Source organism: Capricornis sumatraensis, chromosome X (genome assembly GCF_032405125.1).
Source record: "Capricornis sumatraensis isolate serow.1 chromosome X, serow.2, whole genome shotgun sequence".
NCBI lineage: Eukaryota > Metazoa > Chordata > Mammalia > Artiodactyla > Bovidae > Capricornis > Capricornis sumatraensis.
This window is the reverse complement of record NC_091092.1, coordinates 63,514,576-63,538,323: the sequence shown is the minus strand read 5'-3', so window position 1 is coordinate 63,538,323 and position 23,748 is coordinate 63,514,576. Positions and strand designations below refer to the sequence as shown.

General features: G+C 41.3%; 1 protein-coding gene across 1 annotated transcript; it reads left to right on the top strand.

Annotated features, from left to right (window-relative positions):
- The first annotated feature begins 390 nt into the window (after positions 1-390).
- Positions 391-23,408, top strand: LOC138071717 (histone-lysine N-methyltransferase PRDM7-like). The gene is given in 10 exon segments (XM_068963171.1): positions 391-459; positions 860-983; positions 1,290-1,397; positions 5,605-5,654; positions 19,277-19,433; positions 20,262-20,363; positions 20,577-20,848; positions 21,714-21,781; positions 22,904-23,096; positions 23,403-23,408. Coding segments are annotated over 10 exon segments (1,149 nt in total).
- The last annotated feature ends 340 nt before the right edge of the window (positions 23,409-23,748 follow it).

Here is a 23,748-nt window from a genome sequence, read left to right as displayed (position 1 = left end):
TCCTCAAAACCCTTCTTAGAGAAATATTCCCTCTCCTGCACTGGAACAGAGCCCTGATTTCAGCCTGAACCCAGGTCAGCAGTTAGGGGCTTCCACGTCTCCTCAAGATTCCCTCTGTCACCCACAGACACATCCCTCCCAGTGCCTTTCCTCAGAGGCGCTGAATTGTAGGGGAACCAAAGAAACCATATCTAGTTCACGTTAGGGTGGCCTGTCATAGCTGGTCAGAATCTGTCCACCCCACCAACACCCTCACTCTGACTTTCCCTACACCTTCCCGCCGTAGACACTCCACCCAAGGAAGACAGACCAGGCTCTGGACAGTGGTCTGGGCTATCTCAGCATCTTCTCCTTCCATAGGCACCTTGGCATTGAGGCATTCCGATGGCCATGAGCTGAAACAGGTCTCCACAGGAGAGAACTGAGGGAGATGCTGGGAGAACAGAGTGGAAGCTCATGGTGAGAGGCAGAGGTGGCAAAGCTGGGCTCTAAGCCAGCTCTATAGGAAGGACACAGCCCCAATCCCTAAAGGACAACAGACTGCTTGACTGGGCAGTTGAATGAACTTCTCTGTGAATGTACACAGGATGGGAATGCCTGATCCTGAGACGGTGGTGTGGAGCAGGACAAAACAGGACACTAGCATCATCAACTGCTCTGTGTCCAGCGAGAGTTAGGAAAATGCTCAGTGTTTTTTCAGTTAAGTAGGACACAGGCAGGAAGGAAAGTCTTTGTCCCTGTCTCACAGAGACCATCCAGTAGCTTCAGGCTAGTCCCTGCACAAAAGGTGGAGGGGAAGTCAGCTCTAAGGTCTGACTTATATTAGTAAGTCCCTGATGAAATCTATTATTTTCCTTAGGCCAAAGGTGCTTTCAAAGACATTTCCGTATACTTCTCCAAGGAAGAATGGGCAGAGATGGGAGAATGGGAAAAAATCTGATATGGGAATGTGAAAAGGAACTGTGAAGCGCTAATTGCTATAGGTAACAGGAAGTGCTGGGTGCCTGTGAGCCTGGGAAACATGAAACAGGTCTTCAGCCTCAGTGTTTCCTTGGCTCTCTATTAGGTGGCTTCATCTGCTCACAGTTCCCTTCTGTGTGGAGACTAACCTGCAGGAAATTTTTATTGTTTTACCAAAGTGGGATTGACCCTGGCAGTGCAGAGCTCACCTCTTGCCTTGTTCTACATGCTCCCAGCCCATCCTACTGATTTCCCTGACTTTGTGACACTTTCCATTGCTTGTGTGCTTTGTGCCTCCTTCTTACAACATACATTTTGCTGCTTTCCAGGTTTCAGAGCCACTCGACCAGCTTTCATGCATCACCGCAGGCAGGTCATCAAACCCCAGGGAGATGATACGGAGGATTCTGATGAAGAATGGACACCATGGCAGCAAGGTGAGGGGCCAGGAGGATGTAGAGGTGTCTTCCCAAAACCAGCCTGGGCTAAGGTCTCAACTGCATCTCAGCCATTAGCAAAGAAAACATAATTTTCAGCATTCTGAAGTGGTTGTGGCTGAATATTGACATAAGCCTGAATGAAGATGAATGTATAGGTTTTCCGGTGTAATTCTCAAAAGCTTTTTGTTTAAAATTTATGATTCTTTTTTAAAAGAATTATTTTTGCTAAACATTCTTAATGAAAGGCAATTAAAGATACCTTAGGCTATAAATTCACCAAAGAGATTTCTAATATTAATCTCATAATAATTCAGTTATTGGAGTAAATCTCTTAGAAGAGCAAATGATTAACATATTATGTCAAGATACATTATTCAAGTGTGTATAAAAAACTAACACCACATGATCTTCTTACCCTAAGGTGAAACAAATTCTTTGTTTTGAATCTGGGAAAGGGTTTGAGAGAACTCTATATTCTCCCTGATCTTTCCCACATTTCACTGACCAGAAACACCCTCAGGTAAATAAAAAATTAAGTACACTCATTATAAAATAAAAGTGAGAAGCTCATTTTCTCTTCTGTTGCTCAGAGAGTTTAGAAGAGGTAATCTGCCTAGACTGGAGAAAACAATTTTGATAGTTCTAGGATTCTCCATCAATGGATTTCTGTTCTCCCATATTTTAAAAAATTATTTATTTAATTTTGGATGCACTGGGTCTTCGCTGCTGTGCAGGGGCTTTCTCTGGTTGCAGTGACTGGCCTCTCGTGGCAGAGCACATGTAGGCTCAGTAGTTTGTGACACACAGGCTTAGTTGCACCACAGAAAATGGACTCTTCCTGGACCAGCTACTGAACCTGTGTCCTCTACATGGGCAGGCAAATTCTCATCCACTCTGCCACCAGGGAAGACCATCTATTCCCTCAGGTTATGAAAACTAGTGTAAGAGAAATGAAAACCAAAGGTTTTGACATGAAGAGAGATTCTTCATAGGGAATACATACCCCATGGTTCACCATACCTCTGCTGCTGCTGCTGCTAAGTCGCTTCAGTCATGTCCGACTCTGTGCAACTCCATAGATGGCAGCCCACCAGGCTCCCCAGTCCCTGGGATTCTCCAGGCAAAAACACTGGAGTGGGTTGCCATTTCCTTCTCCAGTGCATGAAAGTGAAAAGTGAAAGTGAAGTTGCTCAGTCATGTCCAAATCTTAGCGACCATATGGACTGCAGCCTACCACACTCCTCCATCCTTGGGATTTTTCAGGCAAAAGTACTGGAGTGGGGTGCCATTGCCTTCTCCCACCATACCTCTACACATCTTTATTTACCTTCTTAATTTCTGAGTGTATGGTACACTATTGCTAACTATGTACACATTGCTCTACAGCAAATCTGTAGAACTTTTTCATCTTGCATAACTGAAGCCTTACACACACTGAGCAACAATTCTCCAATTCTTTCTCCTCATAGTCCTTGGCAACCACAATTGTATTTTCTGTTTCCATGGATTTGATTAATTTAGGTACCTCACAGAAGTGGAATCATGCAATATTTGTCTTTTTTTGATTGGTTCATTTCACTTAGCATAATATCATCAAGGCTCATCCCTGAGGTCACATATGCAAAAATTCTTTTTTAAGGCTTCAAAACATTCCATTGTGTGCATGGGTATATAATATATATGATATATAGAATCTTTATCTGTTTATCCACCAATGAACATTTAGATTGTTTCCACATCTTGCCAACTGGGAATAATGCTGCAATGACCATAGATGTGCACAAGATTTATTCAAGATCTTGCTTTCAAATTTTTATGGAAATACAGCAGTTCTAATTTTCTGAGGAAACTCCATACTGTTTTCTGTAAAGGTTGAAACATTTTACATTTCCAACAATAGTGTATAAGTGTTCCAATTTCTCCATATCCTTACGAAACTTGCTATTGTCCTCTTATTCATATTGGCCATCACAGAAGATATGAGATAATTTCCATTGTGGTTTAATTTGTATTTCCCTATTAGTAATATTGAGCATCTTTTCATATGTTTATTGGCATTTGTGGATGTTCTTTGGAGAAATGTCTATTCAATGCCTTCTCCCACCATGTTCGTCAGCTCAGGCTGCCATAATGAAACAGACTGCATGGCTTAAACCACAGAAGGTTGTTTTCTTCCAATGCTGGAGCATGGAAGTGTGATATCAGGGTGCCATTGCGGTCAATCAGGTTCTCCTCCTGGCTTATAAGTAGCCTTCATATTGGTGTATACTTATGAAGCCCTTATCAGATACATATTTTACAATATTTTCTACCATCCTGTAGTTTGTCTTTCACTCCGTTCCTTTGTTTCACTCTATTCATCCATTTCACTTTGTGTCCTTTGTTGCACAGAGGTTTTAAGATTAACATAATCTCATTTGTCTATTTTTACCTTGTTACTAATACTTGTGCACTTGGTATCATATCTAAGAAATCATTCCTGATTCATGTCATGAAGCTTCACCCTGTTTTCTTCTAAGAGTCTTATCAAGTCTTACATTTAGGTCTTTAATCCATTCTGAGTTGATTTTTCTTTGTGATGTAAGATCTTCATTATTTTGCATATGGATATTTTGTTTCTCCAGGGCCACTTGTTACAGGGATTAAACTTTCCCTGTTGTCTTGACACCCTTGATAAAGATCATTAGACCATGTATCCAAGAGTTTATTTCTGGCTGTCTATGCTGTTCCATTTATTGGTACATCTGTCTTTATGCCAGTGGGCTTCCTCAGTGGCTCAGCAGGTGAAGAATCTGCCTTCAGTGCAGGAGATGCAGGAGATGTGGGTTCAATCCATGAGTTAAGAAGATCCCCTGGAGAAGGAAATGGCAATCCCCTCCAGTATTCTTGCCTGAGAAATCCCCTGGACAGAGGAGCCTTGTGGGCTACAGTCTAAAAGGTCCCAAAGAGTCAACATGACTGAATGACTAAGCATGCACTTTATGCCAAAACTACACTTTTTGGTTCCTGTACCTTTGTAATATGTTCTGAAATCAGAGGCCTCCAGCTTTTCTGTTCTTTCTAAGATTTTTTTGTCTATTTGGGGTCCTCTGAGATTCCATATTAACTGTAGGATGGACTTTCTATATCTGAAAAAAATTCCATTGGGATTTTAATAAGAATTACACTGAATCTTTAAATTGCTTTGGGTAGTATGAACAGCTTAATAATATTAAGTCTCCACATCCATAAATGTGAGACACCTTTCTATTTACTCTTGTCAGATTCCATTCAGCAATATTTTGTAATTTTCAATGTATAATTATTTCATCTCCTTAAGTTTACTCCCAATTATTTCATTCTTTTTGATACTATTATAAATAAGATTATTGGCACTTCTCTGGGGGTCCACTTGCTAAGACTCCACACTCCCAATGCAGAGAACTTGAGGTCAGTCCCACATCAGGGAACAAGATCCTACATGCCACAACAAAGACCTGGCACAAATAAATAAATAAATTTTTTTAAAATTCAAATTAGCTCTTGACTACAGCTTTAAAAATATAAATAAGATTGTTTTCTTATTTTCCTATCTGGAATGTTGATTGTTCATGCATATATTTGAATGTTGATTCTGTACTGTGCAACTTTCTGTGCAGGTTTTTGTGTGTGTGTGGAATTTTAAAGATTTTCTAAAATCATGTCCTCTGTGAACAGACATAATTTTACTTCTTTATTTCCAAATGGAAGCCTTTGGTTTCCTTTTCTAATCTAATGCCCTAAGACTTCTAATATTATGTTGAACAGAAATGTTGAGAATGGGCATCCTAGCCGTTTTTCCTTGATCTTAGAAGTTTTCAGCTTTTCACTGATGACTGTGATGTTAGAGATGGACTTTTCATATTTACCTTTATTATATTGCAGTCACTTCCTTCTATTTCTACTTCGTTGAATATTTTTGTCATGAAAGGCTAGTAAATTTATTATATACTTTATGGACCTCAGATGAAGCACAAATGAAGTTTCTTTTTTTTTAATTTTAAGAAAATTATGTAATGCTCCCAGTGGAAGCATAGGAGTTGATGATACAGAAATCAGTTTCCATTCCTCCTTTGCTATTCCTTGTCCTTGTCACTCTCTGGCTCAGAATTCTGTGTCCTTAATTAGAATACCCAGAGACTGGAAATATTTACCCATCAAAACACTATTCCTCATCATTTTCTAGGTAAACCTTCTAGGAAGGCCTTCAGAGTGGAGCACAGAAAACACCAAAAGGTGAGTATTTCCCAAATCATATTGACAAAAAAATCCTCTTCATGGATCCAGTAACAGGTGAGAATAGGAGAAAACACAGAGATCCTGGAGACTGCTGCCTTCCTGTCCTGAAGCTTTAGCACAATGTCTGATATCATCACCATCTTTATAGTTAGTAAGAACAGCAACAATAGTAGGCTGTTCTATTTGTTATATTATTTTCACAATATTATAGACTTTAAGCCTTTTATGTGAATAAATTTACTTAAACCTTAAAACAATCCTACAGTACCTATAAGTAGGTATATAGCTATCACCATTATAGATCAAGAAACTGAGGTAAAAAAAAAAATGTTTGATTCTGTATCAGTGGTAGTGCAATCTAATCCAAAGCACCTTCTCTAAACCCCTTACAAACTGGTTAAAACTTTCATAGGTCAATAAAGTTTATTCATACATCTAATTCATACATCTTTATATCATTCATCTGAGAGATGTTTTAAAACTCAGTTCTTTTGTGCTGTGCTAGTCAGGGCGGACTCTGGGAGTTGGTGATGGACAGGGAGGCCTGGCATGCTGCAGTTCATGGGGTCACAGAGTCAGACACGACTGAGCGACTGAACTGAACTGAGTGAGGGCTATGCTAAGACATCTGACTAAGGGAAGCTTTAGGACATGTTGGGCAGTTTGTAGAGTGGATTGTCCAAGATGAAGAAGCTTAAGGATATGTTGGGCAGTTTGTAGAGTGGACGGTCCAAGATGAAGAAGGCGACATGATCCCTACCTCAGAGCCTCCCACTCTAATAAGAGGAAGCAACTCGCAGCCATGACAAACCTCAGGTTTATGACTCAAAAACAATAAATAAGAAAATAACTGTAGGATGCAGTCCTAAGATGGTGGAGGAATAGGATGGGGAGACCACATTCTCCCCCACAAATACATCAAAAGAACATTTGAATACTGAATAAATTCCACAAAACAACTTCTGAATGCAGGCACCCAGAAAGGCAGCCCATTGTCTTCAAAAGGGGGCAGGAAAAAATATAAAAGATAAAAAGAGAGACAAAAGAGGTAGGGACAGAGATCCATCCCGGGAAGGGAGTCTTAAAAAAGAGAGAAGTTTCCAAACACCAGGAAACACTCTCACTGGCTAGTCTGTGGTGAGCCTTGGAACCTCAGAGGGCAACATAACCGGGAGGAAAAATAAATAAATAATTAAAACCCACAGATTTATGTGCCTAACGGCAACTCAGCAGAGAAGCAGTGCAGACACTTGCATCCACCACTAGCAAGCAGGGGCTGGACAGGGAGGCATGGGCTGCATTGCTTAGGGTAAGGACCAGGCCTGAATGCCCCAAGGGCAATCTGAGGGAACTAACTTGTGAGATAGCAAACCAGACTGTGGGATAGCTATCCCGCAAAAAGCCCTAACCTAAGACACCACCAGGCCCGCTCCCAGAACAAAGGACTGAGCAAAGCTAGCCGGCTGCAGACCGGCCCATTCCCCATTGGAAACAGGCAGGCGGGGGCAGCCAGAGCCAGAAAGGGTCAATTGCGGCCCCAGAGAGGCATCCTCTACCAAACTGCAAGCAGGCTTCGTTGCTAACCAAGACTTCTTGGGATTCTGGACAGTCGCCATCTGCCGGGAGGGTCGCAGCCAGACATCAGCTCCCCAGAAGAGACACACAGCACACCTGAGAAGGCATGCCCATTGAACACCCAGAAAACCAAGCAGCTGGGACAGGGGAGGTGATAAGTCACAGCCCTCACCTGGGGGCAACCGTGCCTACCAAGCACCTGGTCACCTGAGCTGCCCAAACCTGGGAAGGGCACAAAACCCAGGCCCAACCAAGTCTGCGCCTCTGTGGAGTACCCAAGAACCTGAACCTGAGTGATTTAGGCCTGGGAAGTACATACATCTTAGAGCCTGCCTCATACAGTTCCCGGCAAAGCAACCCAGAGCCTGAGCAGTGTATACAGGGAAAGCACACATGCCATGAGCGTGGGCAAACCCAGTGTGGCCAAGCCACTGCAAGCACACACCAGTGATATTTGTTTGCAGTGTTCCTCCCTCCCCACAGCATGACTGAACAAGTGAGCCTTAAAAAGTGATCACCACCGCCCCCTTGTGTCAGGGCGGAAATTAGACACTGAAGAGACCAGCAAACAGAAGCAGCTAAAACAAACAGAGGGAACCACTTTGGAAGTGACAGGTGCAATAGATTAAAACCCTGTAGTTAGCACCGACTACAAGAGATGGAAATACCAGACCACCTGACCTGCCTCTTAAGAAACCTATATACAGGTCAGGAAGCAACAGTCAGAACTGGACATAGAACAACAGACTGGTTCCAAATAGGAAAAGGAGTATGTCAAGGCTGTATATTGTCACCCTGGTTATTTAACTTCTATACAGAGTACATCATGAAAAATGCTGGGATGGAAGAAACACAAGCTGGAATCAAGACTGCTGGGAGAAATATCAATAACCTCAGACATGCAGATGACACCACCCTTATGGCAGAAAGTGAAGAGGAACTAAAAGGCCTCTTGATGAAAGTGAAAGAGGAGAGTGAAAAAGTTGGCTTAAAGCTCAACATTCAGAAAACCAAGATCATGGCATCTGGTCCCATCCCTTCATGGGAAATAGATGGAGAAACAGTGGAAACAGTGTCAGACTTTATTTTGGGGGGGCTCCAAAATCACTGCAGATGGTGATTGCAGCCATGAAATTAAAAGACGCTTACTCCTTGGAAGGAAAGTTATGAGCAACCTAGATAGCATATTCAAAAGCAGAGACATTATTTTGCCAACAAAGGTCCGTGTAGTCAACACCATGGTTTTTCCAGTGGTCATGTTTGGATGTGAGAGCTGGACTGTGTAGAAAGCTGAGCGCCAAAGAATTGATGCTTTTCAACTGTGGTGTTGGAGAAGACTCCTGAGAGCCCCTTGGACTGCAAGGAGATCCAACCAGTCCATTCTAAAGGAGATCAGTCCTGGGTGTTCTTTGGAAGGAATGATGCTAAAGCTGAAACTCCAATACTTTGGCCACCTCATGCAAAGGGTTGACTCATTGGAAAAGACTCTGATGCCGGGAGGGATTGGGGGCAGGAGGAGAAGGGGACGACAGAGGTTGAGATGGCTGGATGGCGTCACTGACTCAATGGACGTGAGTCTGAGTGAACTCTGGGAGTTGGTGTTGGACAGGAAGGCCTGGCGTGCTGCAATTCATGGGGATCGCAAAGTCAGACACGACTGAGTGACTGAACTGAACTGAACATAGGAAGGGTCCTATAGATCTTGAGAAGTATAAGCCAGATCAAGGAACTATCTGAAAATGAACTGACCCCACAATGTCCACAACACCAGAGAAAATCCTAGATATATTTTTACTACTGTTTTTAAATTATTTTTTTCATTTTTAAGACCTCTATTACTCCTTTAATTTTCATTTTTATAACCTACTATTACTTTGCAAAAACTATTTTAAAGCAAATTTCAGATATGTATAATTTTTGTGACTTTGTTTTTTTTCTTTAATATTGTATTTTTGAGAATCCAACCTCTACACTAGATTTTTAATCTTTGCTTTTTGGTATTTGTTATTTATTTTGTAACTAAAGAACACAATCTTCAGTACCTATTTTTACTCGGGAGCGAGATTACTGGCTTGACTGCTCTCTCCCCCTCTGGACTCTCCTTTTTCTCCACCAGGTCGCCTCTAATTCCTCCCTCCCCCTTCTCTTCTCTACCCAACTCTGTGAATCTCTTTGTGTATTCTGGGCTGTGGAGAACACTTCAGAAACTGATTACTGGCTAGATCTGTCTCTCTCCTTTTGATTCCCCCTTTTATCCTGCTGGCTACCTCTGTCTCCTTCCTTCCTCTTCTCTTATCTGTGTAATACTGTGAACATCTCTGAGGGATCCAGACTGTGGAGAGCACATAAGGAAGAGATTACTGGCTAGCTTGCTCTCTCCCCTTTTGATTCTCCCTCTTCTCCTCCTGGTCACCTGCATCTCCCTCCTCCCTCTTCTCTTCTCCATGTAACTCTGTGTACCTCTCTGGGTATCCCTCACTGTAGAGAAACTTTTCATCTTTAACCTAGATGTTTTATCATCAGTGTAGTATAGATGGAGAATTATTGAGGCTACTGTAAGAATAAGACTGAAAACCAGAGACAGGAGGCTTAAGTCCAAAGCCTGAAAACACCAGAGAACTCCTGACTTCAGGGAACATTAATCGATAGGAGCTCATCAAACACCTCCATACCTACACTGAAACCAAGCACCACCCAAGGGCCAAGAAGTTCCAGAGCAAGACATACCATGCAAATTCTCCAACAACACAGGAAGATAGCCTCAAACGTCAATATACAGGCTGTCCAAAGTCACAACAAACCACTGACATCTCAAAACTCATTACTGGACACTTCATTGCACTCCAGAGAGAAGAAATCCAGCTCCACCCACCAGAATACTGACACAAGCTTCCCTAGCCAGGAAACATTGACAAGGCAACCATTCAACCCCACCAACAGCAAGGAACCACCACAATAAAGAGAAATCAAAAACTGCCAGAATAGGGAAAGGCCAGCCCAAACACAGCAGTATAAACAAGACGAAAAGGCAGAGAAATGCCCAGCAGGTAAGGGAGCAGGATACATGCCCACCAAACCAAACAAAAGAGGAAGAGATAGGGAATCTACCTGATAAAGAATTCCGAATAATGATAGCAAAAATGATCCAAAATCTTGAAAATAAAATGGAGTTACAGATAAATAGCCTGGAGGCAAGTTTTGAGAAGATGCAAGAAAGGTTTAACAAAGACCTAGAAGAAATAAAAAAGAGTCAATATATAATGTATAATGCAATAAATGAGACCAAAAACACTCTGGAGGGAACCAACAGTAGAATAACGGAGGAAGAAGATAGGATAAGTGAGGTAGAAGATAGAATGGTAGGAATAAGTGAATCAGAGAGGAAAAAAGAAAAATGAATTAAAAGAAATGAGGACAATCTCAGAGACCTCTGGGACAATGTTAAACGCCCCAACATTTGAATCTTAGAAGCTCCAGAAGAAGAAGATAAAAAGAAAGACCTTGAGAAAATATTTGAGGAGATAATAGTTGAAACTTCCCTAAAATGGGGAAGGAAATAGTCATCAAAGTCCAAGAAACCCAGAGAGTCCCAAACAGGATAAACCCAAGGCAAAACACTCCAAGACACATATTAATCAAATTAACAAAGATCAAACATAAAGAACAAATATTAAAAGCAGCAACAGAAAAACAACAAATAACACACAAGGGGATTCCCATAGGGATAACAGCTGATCTTTTGATAGAAACTCTTCAGGCCAGGAGAGAATGGCAGGACATACTTAAAATGATGAAACAAAATAACCTACAGCCCAGATTACTGTACCCAGCAAGGATCTCATTCAAATATGAAGGAGAAATCAAAAGCTTTACAGACAAGCAAAAGCTGAGAGAATTCAGCACCACCAAACCAGCTCTCCAACAAATGCTAAAGGATCTTCTCTAGACAGGAAACACAGAAAGGGTGTATAAACTCGAACCCAAAACAATAAAGTAAATGGCAACGGGATCATCCTTATCAATAATTCCCTTAAACATAAATGGGTTGAATGCCCCAACCAAAAGACAAAGACTGGCTGAATGGATACAAAAACAAGACCCCTATATACGTTGTTAGCAAGAGACCCACCTCGAAACAAGGGACACATACAGACTGAAAGTGAAGGGCTAGAAAAAGATATTCCATGCAAATAGAGACCAAAAGAAAGCAGGAGTAGCAATACTCATATCAGATAAAATAAATTTTAAAATAAAGGCTGTGAGAAGAGACAAAGAAGGACACTACATAATGATCAAAGGATCAATCCAAGAAGAAGATATAACAATTATAAATATATGTGCACCCAACATAAGAGCACCACAATATGTAAGACAAATGCTAAGAAGTATGAAAAGGGAATTAACAATAACACAATAATAGTGGGAGACTTTAATACCCCACTCACACCTATGGATAGATCAACTAAACAGAAAATTAGCAAGGAAACACAAACTTTAAATGAGACAATGGACCAATAGGACCTAATAGATATCTATAGTACATTCCACTCCCAAACAATGAATTTTACCTTTTTCCCAAGTGCACATGGATACTTCTCCAAGATGGATCACATCTGGGGCCATAAATCTAGCCTTGGTAAATTCAAAAAAACTGAAATCATTCCAACCATCTTGTCTTACCACAGTGCAGTAAGATTAGATCTCAATTACAGGAGAAAAACGATTAAAAATTCCAACATATGGAGGTTAAACAACACGCTGCTGAATAACCAACAAATCATAGAATAAATCAAAGCATGCACAGAAATGAATCAAAGTGAAAACATAACAAACCAAAACCTCTGAGACACTGTAAAAGCAGTGCTAAGGGGAAGGTTCATAGCAATACAGGCATACCTCAAGAAACAAGAAAAAAGTCAAATAAACAACCTAACTCTACACCTAAAGCAACTAGAAAATGAAGACATGAAGAACCCCTGGGTTAGTAGAAGGAAAGAAATCTTAAAACTTAGGGCAGAAATAAATGCAAAAGAAACAAATGAGACCATAGCAAAAATCAACAAAGCCAGAAGCTGGTTCTTTGAGAAGATAAGTAAAATTGACAAACCATTAGCCAGACTCATCAAGAAACAAAGGGAGAAAAATAAAATCAATAAAATTAGAAATGAAAATGGAGAGATCACAACAAGCAACACAGAAATACAAAGGATCATAGGAGACTAATATCAGCAACTATATGCCAATAAAATGGACAACTTGGAAGAAATGGACAAATTCTTAGAAAAGTACAACTTTCCAAAACTGAACCAGGAAGAAATAGAAAATCTTAACAGACTCATCATAAGCACGAAAATTGAAACTATAATCAGAAATCTTCCAGCAAACAAAAGCCCAGGACCAGACGTCTTCACAGCTGAATTCTACCAAAAATTCAGAGAAGAGCTAACATCTATTCTACTCAAACTCTTCCAGAAAATTGCAGAGGACAGTAAACTTCCAAACTCATTCTATGAGCCCACCATCACCCTAATAACCAAACCAGACAGAGATGCCATAAAAAAAGAAAACTACACTGATGAACATAGATGCAAAAATCCTTAACAAAATTCTACCAAACAGAACCCAACAATACATTAAAAATATCATACATTATGACCAAGTGGGCTTTATCCCAGGGATGCAATGATTCTTCAATACCCGCAAATTAATCAAGGTAATATATCACATTAACAAATTGACAAATAAAAACCATATGATTATCTCAATAGATGCAGAGAAAGCCTTTGACAAAATTCAACATCCATTTATGATAAAAACCTTCCAGAAATCAGGAATAGAAGGAACATACCTCAACATAATAAAAGCTATATATGACAAACCCACAGCAAACATTATCCTCAATGGTGAAAAATTGAAAGCATTTCCCCTAAAGTCAGGAACAAGACAAGGGTGCCCACTTTCACCACTACTATTCAACAGAGTTTTGGAAGTTTTGGCCACAACAATCAGAGCAGAAAAAGAAATGAATCCAGATTGGAAAAGAAGTCAAACTCACTGTTTGCAGATGACATGATCATCTACATAGAAAACCCTGAAGACTCCACCAGAAAATTAATAGAGCTAATCAATGAATATAGTAAAGTTGCAGAATATAAAATCAACACATAGAAGTCTCTAACCTTCGTATATACTAACAATGAGAAAATAGAAACAGAAATTAAGGAAACAATTCCATTCACCATTGCAATGAAAAGAATAAAATACTTTGGAATATATTTACCTAAAGAAACTAAAGACCTATATATAGAAAACTATAAAACACTAGTGAAACAAGTCAAAGAGTACACAAATAGATGGAGAAATATACCATGTTCATGGATTGGAAGGATCAATATAGTGAAAATGAGTATACTACCCAAAGCAATCTATAGATTCAATGCAATCCCTATCAAGCTACCAACAGTATTTTTCACAGAGCTAGAACAAATAATTTCACAATTTGTATGGAAGTACAAAGAACCTCGAACAGCCAAAGCAATCTTGAGAAAAGGGAACTGGAGGCATCAACCTGCCTGACTTCAGGCTCTACTACAAAGCCACAGTCATCAAGACAGTATGGTACTGGCACAAAGACAGAAATATAGATCAATGGAACAAAATAGAAAGCCCAGAGATAAATCCATGCACCTATGGACATCTGATCTTTGACAAAGGAGGCAAGAATATACAATGGAGTAAAGACAATCTCTTTAACAAGTAGTCCTGGGAAAACTGCTCAACCACTTGTAAAAGAATGAAACTAGATCACTTTCTAATACTGCACACAAAAATAAACTCAAAATGCATTAAAGATCTAAATGTAAGACCAGAAACTATAAAACTCCTAGAGGAGAATATAGGCAAAACACTCTCCGACATAAATCACAGCAGGATCCTCTATGATCCACCTCCCAGAATACTGGAAGTAAAAGCAAAAATTAACAAATGGGATCTAATTAAAATTAAAAGCTTCTGCACAACAAAGGAAACTATAAGCAAGGTGAAAAGACAGCCTTCAGAAGGGGAGAAAATAATAGCAAATGAAGCAACTGACAAACAACTAATCTCAAAAATATACAAGCAACTTATGCAGCTCAATTCCAGAAAAATAAACGACCCAATCAAAAAATGGGCCAAAGAACTAAATAGACATTTCTCCAAAGAAGACATACGGATGGCTAACAAACACATGAAAAGATGCTCAACATCACTCATTATCTGAGAAATGCAAATCAAAACCACAATGAGGTACCACTTCACACCAGTCAGAATGTCTGCGATCCAAAAATCTGCAAGCAATAAATGCTGGAGAGGGTGTGGAGAAAAGGGAACCCTCCTACACTGTTGGTGGGAATGCAAACTAGGACAGCCACTCTGGACAACAGTGTGGAGATTCCTTAAAAAATTGCAAATAGAACTACCTTATGACCCAGCAATCCCGCTGCTGGGCATACACACCGAGGAAACCAGAATTGAAAGAGACACATGTACCCCAATGTTCATCGCAGCACTGTTTATAATAGCCAGGGCATGGGAACAACCTAGATGTCCATCAGCAGATGAATGGATAAGAAAGGTGTGGTACATATACACAATGGAGTATTACTCAGCTGTTAAAAAGAATACATTTGAATCAGTTCTGATGAGATGGATGAAACTGGAGCCGATCATACAGAGTGAAGTAAGCCAGAAAGAAAAACACCAATACAGTATACTAACACATATATATGGAATTTAGAAAGATGTCAATGATGACCCTGTATGCAAGACAGCAAAAAAGACACAGATGTGTATAACGGACTTTTGGACTCAGAGGGAGAGGGAGAGGGTGGGATGATGTGAGAGAATGGCATTTTAACATGTATACTATCATGTAAGAATCGAATCGCCAGTCTATGTCCGACGCAGGATACAGCATGCTTGGGGCTGGTGCATGGTGATGACCCAGCGAGATGTTATGGGGAGGGAGGTAGGAGGGGGGTTCATGTTTGAGAACGCATGTACACCCGTGGTGGATTCGTGTCAATGTATGGCAAAACCAATACAGTATTGTAAAGTAAAATAAAGTAAAAAAAAAAAAAAAAAGTATGGTACTGGCACAAAGACAGACATATAGATCAATGGAACAAAATAGAAAGCCCAGAGATAAATCCACGCACCTATGGACACCTGGTCTTTGACAAAGGAGGCAAGAATATACAATGGAGAAAAGACAATCTCTTTAACAAGTAGTCCTGGGAAAACTGCTCAACCACTTGTAAAAGAATGAAACTAGATCACTTTCTAACACCATACACAAAAATAAACTCAAAATGCATTAAAGATCTAAACGTAAGACCAGAAACTGTAAAACTCCTAGAGGAGAACATAGGCAAAACACTCTCCGACATAAATCACAGCAGGATCCTCTATGATCCACCTCCCAGAATATGGGAAATAAAAGCAAAAATTAACAAATGGGATCTAATTAAAATTAAAAGCTTCTGCACAACAAAGGAAACTATAAGCAAGGTGAAAAGACAGCCTTCAGAAGGGGAGAAAATAATAGCAAATGAAGCAACTGACAAACAACTAATCTCAAAAATATACAAGCAACTTATGCAGCTCAATTCCAGAAAAATAAACGACCCAATCAAAAAATGGGCCAAAGAACTAAACAGACATTTCTCCAAAGAAGACATACAGATGGCTAACAAACACATGAAAAGATGCTCAACATCACTCATTATCTGAGAAATGCAAATCAAAACCACAGAGAGGTACCATTTCACACCAGTCAGAATGGCAGCGATCCAAAAGTCTACAAGCAATAAATGCTGGAGAGGGTGTGGAGAAAAGGGAACCCTCTTACACTGTTGGTGGGAATGCAAACTAGTCCAGCCACTCTGGAGAACAGTGTGGAGATTCCTTAAAAAACTGAAAATAGAACTGCCATATGACCCAGAAATCCCACTACTGGGCATACACACCGAGGAAACCAGAATTGAAAGAGACACATGTACCCCAATGTTCATCGCAGCACTGTTTATAATAGCCAGGACATGGGAACAACCTAGATGTCCATCAGCAGATGAATGGATAAGAAAGGTGTGGTACATATACACAATGGAGTATTACTCAGCCGTTAAAAAGAATACATTTGAATCAGTTCTGATGAGATGGATGAAACTGGAGCCGATTATACAGAGTGAAGTAAGCCAGAAAGAAAAACACCAATACAGTATACTAACACATATATATGGAATTTAGAAAGATGGTAATGATAACCCTGTATGCAAGACAGCAAAAGAGACACAGATGTGTATAACGGACTTTTGGACTCAGAGGGAGAGGGCGAGTGTGGGATGATTTGGGAGAATGGCATTGAAACGTGTATACTATCATGTAAGAAACGAATTGCCAGTCTATGTTTGATACAGGATACAGGATGCTTGGGGCTGGTGCACGGGGATGATCCAGAGAGATGATATGGGGTGGGAGGTGGGAGGGGGGTTCAGGATTGGGAACTCATGTACACCCGTGGCTGATTCATGTCAATGTATGGCAAAAGCAATACAGTATTGTAAAGCAAAATAAAGTAAAAATAAAAAATTTTTAAAAACCTAAAGAAAAAAAAGGAATGAAACTAGAACACTTTCTAACACTATACACAAAAATAAACTCAAAATGGATTAAAGATCTAAACATAAGACCAGAAACTATAAAACTCCCAGAGGAGAACATAGGCAAAACACTCTCCGACATAAATCACAGCAGGATCCTCTATGACCCACCTCTCAGAATATTGGAAATAAAAGCAAAAATAAACAAATGGGACCTAGTTAAGATTGAAAACTTCTGCTCAACAAAGGAAACTATAAGCAAGGTGAAAAGACAACCTTCAGAATGGGAAAAAATAATAGCAAATGAAGCAACTGACAAAGAATTAATCTCACAAATATGCAAGCAACTCCTGCAGCTCAATTCCAGAAAAATAATCAACCCAATCAAAAAATGGGCCAAAGAACTAAACAGACATTTCTCCAAAGAAGACATACATATGGCTAACAAACACATGAAAAGATGCTCAACATCACTCATTATCAGAGAAATGCAAATCAAGACCACCTTGAGGTACCATTACTGCCAGTCAGAATGGCTGCTATCCAAAAGTCTACAAGCAATAAATGCTGGAGAGGGTGTGGAGAAAAGGGAACCCTCTTACACTGTTGGTGGGAATGCAAACTAGGACAGCCACTCTGGAGAACAGTGTGGAGATTCCTTAAAAAACTAGAAACGGAACTGCTATATGACCCAGCTATCCCACCGCTGAGCATACACACCGAGGAAACCAGAATTGAAAAAGACACATGTACCCCAGTGTTCATCGCAGCACTGTTTATAATAGCCAGGACATGGAAGCAACCTAGATGTCCATCAGCAGACAAATGGACAAGAAAGCCGTGGTACATATACAAAATGGAATGTTCCTCAGCCATTAAAAAGAATACATTTGAATCTGTTCTAATGAGGTGGATGAAACTGGAGCATATTATACAGAGTGAAGTAAGCCAGAATGAAAAACACCAATACAGTATAATGACACATATATATGGAATTTAGAAAGATGGTAACCATAACCCTGTATGCGAGACAGCAAAAGAGACACAGATGTATAGAACAGTCTTTTGGACTCTGTGGGAGAGGGTGAGGGTGAAAGAGTGGCACTGAAACATGTATATTATCATATGTGAAACGAATTGTCAATCCAGGTTTGATGCATGATACAGGGTGCCCGGGCTGATGCACTGGTATGACCCAGAGAGATGTGATGGGGAGGGAGTTGGGAGGGGGGTTCAGGTTTAGGACCATATCTACACCCATGGCAGATTCATGTCAATGTATGTCAAAACCAATACAATATTCTAAAGGAAAATAATAATAATGATAAACTGCTAAGTCGCTAGCAAAAAAAGAAAAGAACTGAAGGACTTCATACAGATTACTTGCTTTTGAGTAGAAACTCATCATCTGCACATGATTTCAAATGCTCATTCTTGTAGAAGGAAGTAACAAGCCCTTCCTCTGAGCTCTGATTAGGCAACTATCCTGTTTGGAATCATTTGTTTAGCCTGCCCCTGTGTTGTGAGCTTTGAGAGCCTAGCCCATACCCGTTAATTCTCAGAAGTCCAGGCTCTGCTCAAAGCCCCTGAGGGCCCCCTGAATGTTTTGTGAATGAGTGACTCCACATTTAAACATTCATCTAGGAATAAGAATTCAAGGAATGCTGAAGATAGTATTTGTGAGCTAGACTTTAATTATACAGGCAGTTGAGAGAATATATTGATGGCAAGGGTGTACGCTGACATGCATACTGTATTAAATAGCTCACACAACGATTTGTTGAATGTTATTAAATTTCATGTCCACTGTAACATTTAGAATTAGAATGTATACCTATTTATGGATCAGGAAATTGAGGAGAACCAGCTAGTCGTACAGCCTTCTTCAAGCAGAATTGATGAGGCCAGCTACTTTAATTCGAACATTGTTTCTAGGACATAGCAACCTGCAACGTTCAGTTCATCGTCTTTATTGTCTAAATGTCCTTCTGCCGGTTGTCTTTTCTCAATCTCACTGCTTTGTCACCATACTTTCCAGATGTGTTTTGTCCCCTCTGTAATTTTTCATACTTCCTCGACCATCAAACATCCACTAATTAATAGAAAAACCCTGGATTTCCTTATGAGCCCTTACCCTCTTCTTTCCCTGACCTCCAACTATTCTCCCTGCCTTGCTCTTAACTGTTACGCAGAATGTTGAAGGGGAAGAACCTTAAGATATGAATTCTAGTTTTGATTCAGTATCCACTTAGGTCCTTGTTTTACACTCCAGTGTTCAAACTTCCCCTCCATCAGGTATTTCCAATAATTTTAAAAGTATTAACTAAAGTCATGCATGTGAAAACACTTCATACAGTCCTAAAGAACTAAAGAAACACATATTCTCTTTTACTCACATGTAAGGGAAAGTCCAGGGGACCATTAAGTAAGGCGTCCAGTTTGAAGAAATTGCCAGGAGCGGCAAAATTGCTGAAGAAAAGTGGCTCCAAGTGGGCTCAGGAACCAGTGAACCCTCCCCGAGAAACAAGGACCCCTGGACAGCACTCCAGACAAAAAGTCAGTAAGAGAAAATTTGGGGAGTTGCTCTAATTGGTTCCTCTAATTCCTGTAGAAAAGGTAACAAGTATGGCGTAGGTGTGTGGTGTGGACTTTAGGTAGGTGTGGGTTTAAGGTGGATGTATCTGAGACATGAAGTTAGCACTGGGACCTGAGGAAAATCTTATACATTTTCTGAGGTCCTGATTGTTCTTCTGTAAAGTGAACATAAGGACACCTAACTCATACAGTGTTTGAAAGCATTACATTAAATGCAATACTGCTGACACATACAAGTAGTTCAATAAATCCAGCTGTGATAATAGGGACCATGCTTTATTAGTGTTTATGCCCAGATCTCTGCTCAATGCCTTATGTGTCATGTGCCCTTAAACATTTATTTTCTGAATAGATGTGTCAGTGAACCATTTCCTAAGTAAGAAGGTTGGGAAGTAAAACCTACTAACAGGAAGTGCAGGACGCTAACACTAAACTGGGCATCTGTGGAATCTCGGTATCCTGAACCACTAGATAAAGGCAGAACAAACAAAGTATAGAGAAGGGACTTTCTAGTGGTTAAGTGGTTAAGACTCCATGCTTCCACTGCAGAAGGTGTGGGTCCCATTCCTAGTCAGGGAACTAAGATCCCACAGGCCATGCAGCATGGCCAATAAATAAATAATGTAACATGAAAACAATAAAATACAAAACTAAAAGTTTGAAAATAAATGGAAAGAAAATGTTTTGACAAAGTGTATAGATGGACAAGTATGAGATCTCACAGTTTCTGATAAAACAGTGACTAGCTCTCCAGACCCCACCATCCTTGCTTAGCTTCTGTTCTCCATCTTAGAACTCAGAAGAAAGGAGACTGACATGAAGAGGTACAATCTGCGAGAAAGAAAGGGCCATGTGTACCAAGAGGTCAGTGAGCCCCAGGATGATGACTACCTCTGTGAGTGACCCCACTGGCCCACTCATGAAGGGGTTATGAGGCCTTGATACAATAACTTCACTTCACCATTTGGTTCCCCTATCATCCCCTTCCTCTATGTCTTGGGGTACAGGATTGAGGCCAAATGCCATGAGTTCCCCAGTTCTTTCTGAAGGTCTTTACAACCACCAACATCACTATACCTCCCCTCATCCCTGTTGCTCTCACCTCCAGACTGTCAGGAGTGTCAGAACTTCTTCATTAACAGCTGTGATGCCCATGGGCCCCCAACCTTTGTAAAGGACTCTGCAGTGGAAAAGGGACATGCCAACCGCTCAGCCCTCACTCTGCCCCCTGGGTTAAGTATCAGACTGTCGGGCATCCCTGAGGCTGGGCTTGGAGTGTGGAACGAGGCGTCTCATCTGCCTCTGGGCCTGCACTTTGGCCCCTACGAGGGCCAAATCACAGATGATAAAGAGGCCGTCAACAGTGGATACTCCTGGCTGGTGAGAAATAACCCTCTTTCTCTGTCCTCTGGCCACTAATCGCTTGTGTGTGTTGGGAGGGTACTTCATATCTACATACAAGGTTGCAGATGGTGATGATATGGTCGGCAATGACACAGTCAGCCCTGTGTACTGTGTGCACTGTGCATGAACACAGATTCAGTTCAGTTCAATTGCTAGTTGTGTCCGACTCTTTGCGACCCCATGAACCGCAGCACTCCAGCCCTCCCTGTCCATCACTAACTGCCGAAGTCTACCCAAACCCATGTCCGTTGAGTCAGTGATGCAATCCAACAATCTCGTCCTCTGTCGTCCCCTTCTCCTCCTGCCCTCAATCTTTCCCAGCATCAGGGTCTTTTCAAATGAGTCAGCTCTTCACATCAGGTGGCCAAAGTTTTGGAGTTTCAGCTTCAACATCAGTCTTTCCAGTGAACACCCAGGACTGATCACCTTTAGGATGGACTGATTGGATTTCCTTGCAGTCCAAGGGATTCTCAAGAGTCTTCTCCAACACCACAGTTCAAAATCATAGATTCTTCAGTACTCAGCTTTCTGTATAGTCCAACTCTCACATCCATACATGACTACTGGACTACATGAACACATGACTTCTATCTAAAGATCAGAAGAGAGATGAGAGACAGTGATACAGGCATACAGAAGTGACTTCTTTCTTGTAGAGCCCTTGCCTTCAATGTGCCAGTAGACTCAGACTTAAAATTATGATTAAGGAGCTTACCATGTGGTCTGACTGGCAGCTGAATCCATGCAAGCTGAAGAGCAGAATGACAGCAGAGGGAAAAATTTCTTCTAGTACTTCCACAAAAAAAAAGATGAAAGCTTGTATCTCTTTTCTGACACTCAGATCACCAAAGGGAGAAAGAGCTATGAGTATGTGGATGGAAAGGACACTTCTTTAGCCAACTGGATGAGGTGAGTGCAGTGAGCCTGGAGTTTGTAGACATTGCTCCTCCCTCAAGCCCACACCCCTTTCCTTCTCAACCCGTCTCTCTCAATAGCTTTCACATATTTCCTCTTTTCCCTCCATATCATGCTCTTTCATTTCAAAATACGTTAGAAAGAAAGGAAGAAAAATATAGCATGTGCCCTCAAAATATAAGTCTATATGCTCAACAAAACTGAGGTACTTGAAAACAACTTGAGGAGTCTAGATTCACCAGGGACACTTTAACTCACTTAATTAACATTTACCAAGCACCTTATGTCCCAGTTTAGACAGTGAACTTCATTACTGAAGCAGATCACACAACCCATGTCCTTTTGGAGAACATACTGAAGACAGGCATGAACCAGTGTATTTTAGGAATAGTATCATTAATTTTTCTATTTTTGAATAACTGCACAGCACCAGGATAACCTAAAATGGGAGACCTTGAGTCCATGTGGGCAATAACCTCCCTAGGCTCGGTTCCAGTGAGAAGTGGGCCCTGAGGCCTGGGGAGGAATGTGGGGCAGAATGGCCATGAGTATGCCCCTTCTCTGAGGGCCTCTCCTTTCATCAGTGCAGACAGAAAGTGAATAAACTATTACTGTTGTCTGTCTCAAGCTATGTCAGAGCACTCTACAAGTTTCCATGGGAGGGGGTGGGCAAGTGAATAGGACCCTGGATACACATGGGGAGATTGGAGAAAAGCCTCAGGAGAAAAGGCAGGTTGGGGTGAGTGCTGAGGGATGCATGCTAGCCTAAGAGCACCCAGTCCTATGAAATGAAAGAGAACTTAATTCAGAGTTTAGAGGAGCTGGAGGTCACCAGTCTTACAGACAGTCCAGGTGGAAACAAGTCTGGAACTGGGCTCTGTACAATGGCTAATTAGGTAAGGAGAGGAAAGCATTCCATCCAGGAAGAGGATGAGAAATAGGATTTGGAAATAGGAATTCAAATGCCATGGTCAAAGGTGTGAACAGACGGTCCCCATGAGGGGCAGTGGGAGCCATGGCGGCCTCAGACCCTGAATGCAAGGAGCTGGGCATGGTCTGACAGTGGAGGGGACTCATCACCTGTGGTTTCTTTCCCTTTCCTGGCCTCAACCCCAGGTATGTGAACTGTGCCCGACACTATGAGGAGCAGAACCTGGTGGCCTTCCAGTATCATGGGCAGATCTTCTACAGAACCTGCCAGGTGGTCAGGCCTGGCTGTGAGCTGCTGGTCTGGTGTGGGGACGAGTATGGCGAGAAACTTGGCATCAGGTGTGAAAGCAGGGGGAAGAGCATGCTCGCAGCCGGGAGAGTAGAGTGTCACCCCTCTTCCAGCACCCCATCCCATCCTGGGGAGCTTCCCAGGTCCGATTCTGAAGCATAGTACAATCCAGTGTAAAGTCACTCAAGTCGCAATTAAAATGCCTCAGAATTTGATTCATTTCATATGACTGTTGTGAAAAATATTTATGTTAAAATGTTAGTTCTAATTTTCAATATTTCATGCAAAAAATCTGTAACATCACCTTCTGCTGAAAGTCTTAGAAGCTAAAAGCAAGTTTTCTAGCACCTACCAGCACTCTCACCTTTACCTGTTTCTCCCTCATTTACTCCACAGTTCTAAGTGACATGCATACAGTGATTTGCATTCAGTTACTGTTTCAGCTTGTTGTCATGTGAGTTCATACTCTGTGCCAGACAGGGCCCCATGCACTGAAACAGACAGAACCACTGCCTTGGGGCAGCATTGGCTTCATACCAGACAGGGGCTGGTGCTCTGAGCAAACCGGTGCAGGAAAAGTGCCTCGGATTAGCGTGAGCGGAGGGTGGGGTGTGTCGCAGGATGGTGAAGCAGGATCTCTGTAGAGATAACACCTCTGGGAAAGGATTTCACGCAGGGGAGCAGCCAGTGCTGCAGCCCCAGAGACGAGAAAGGCGATGCCAGTGGTCGTGGTAGGAAACAC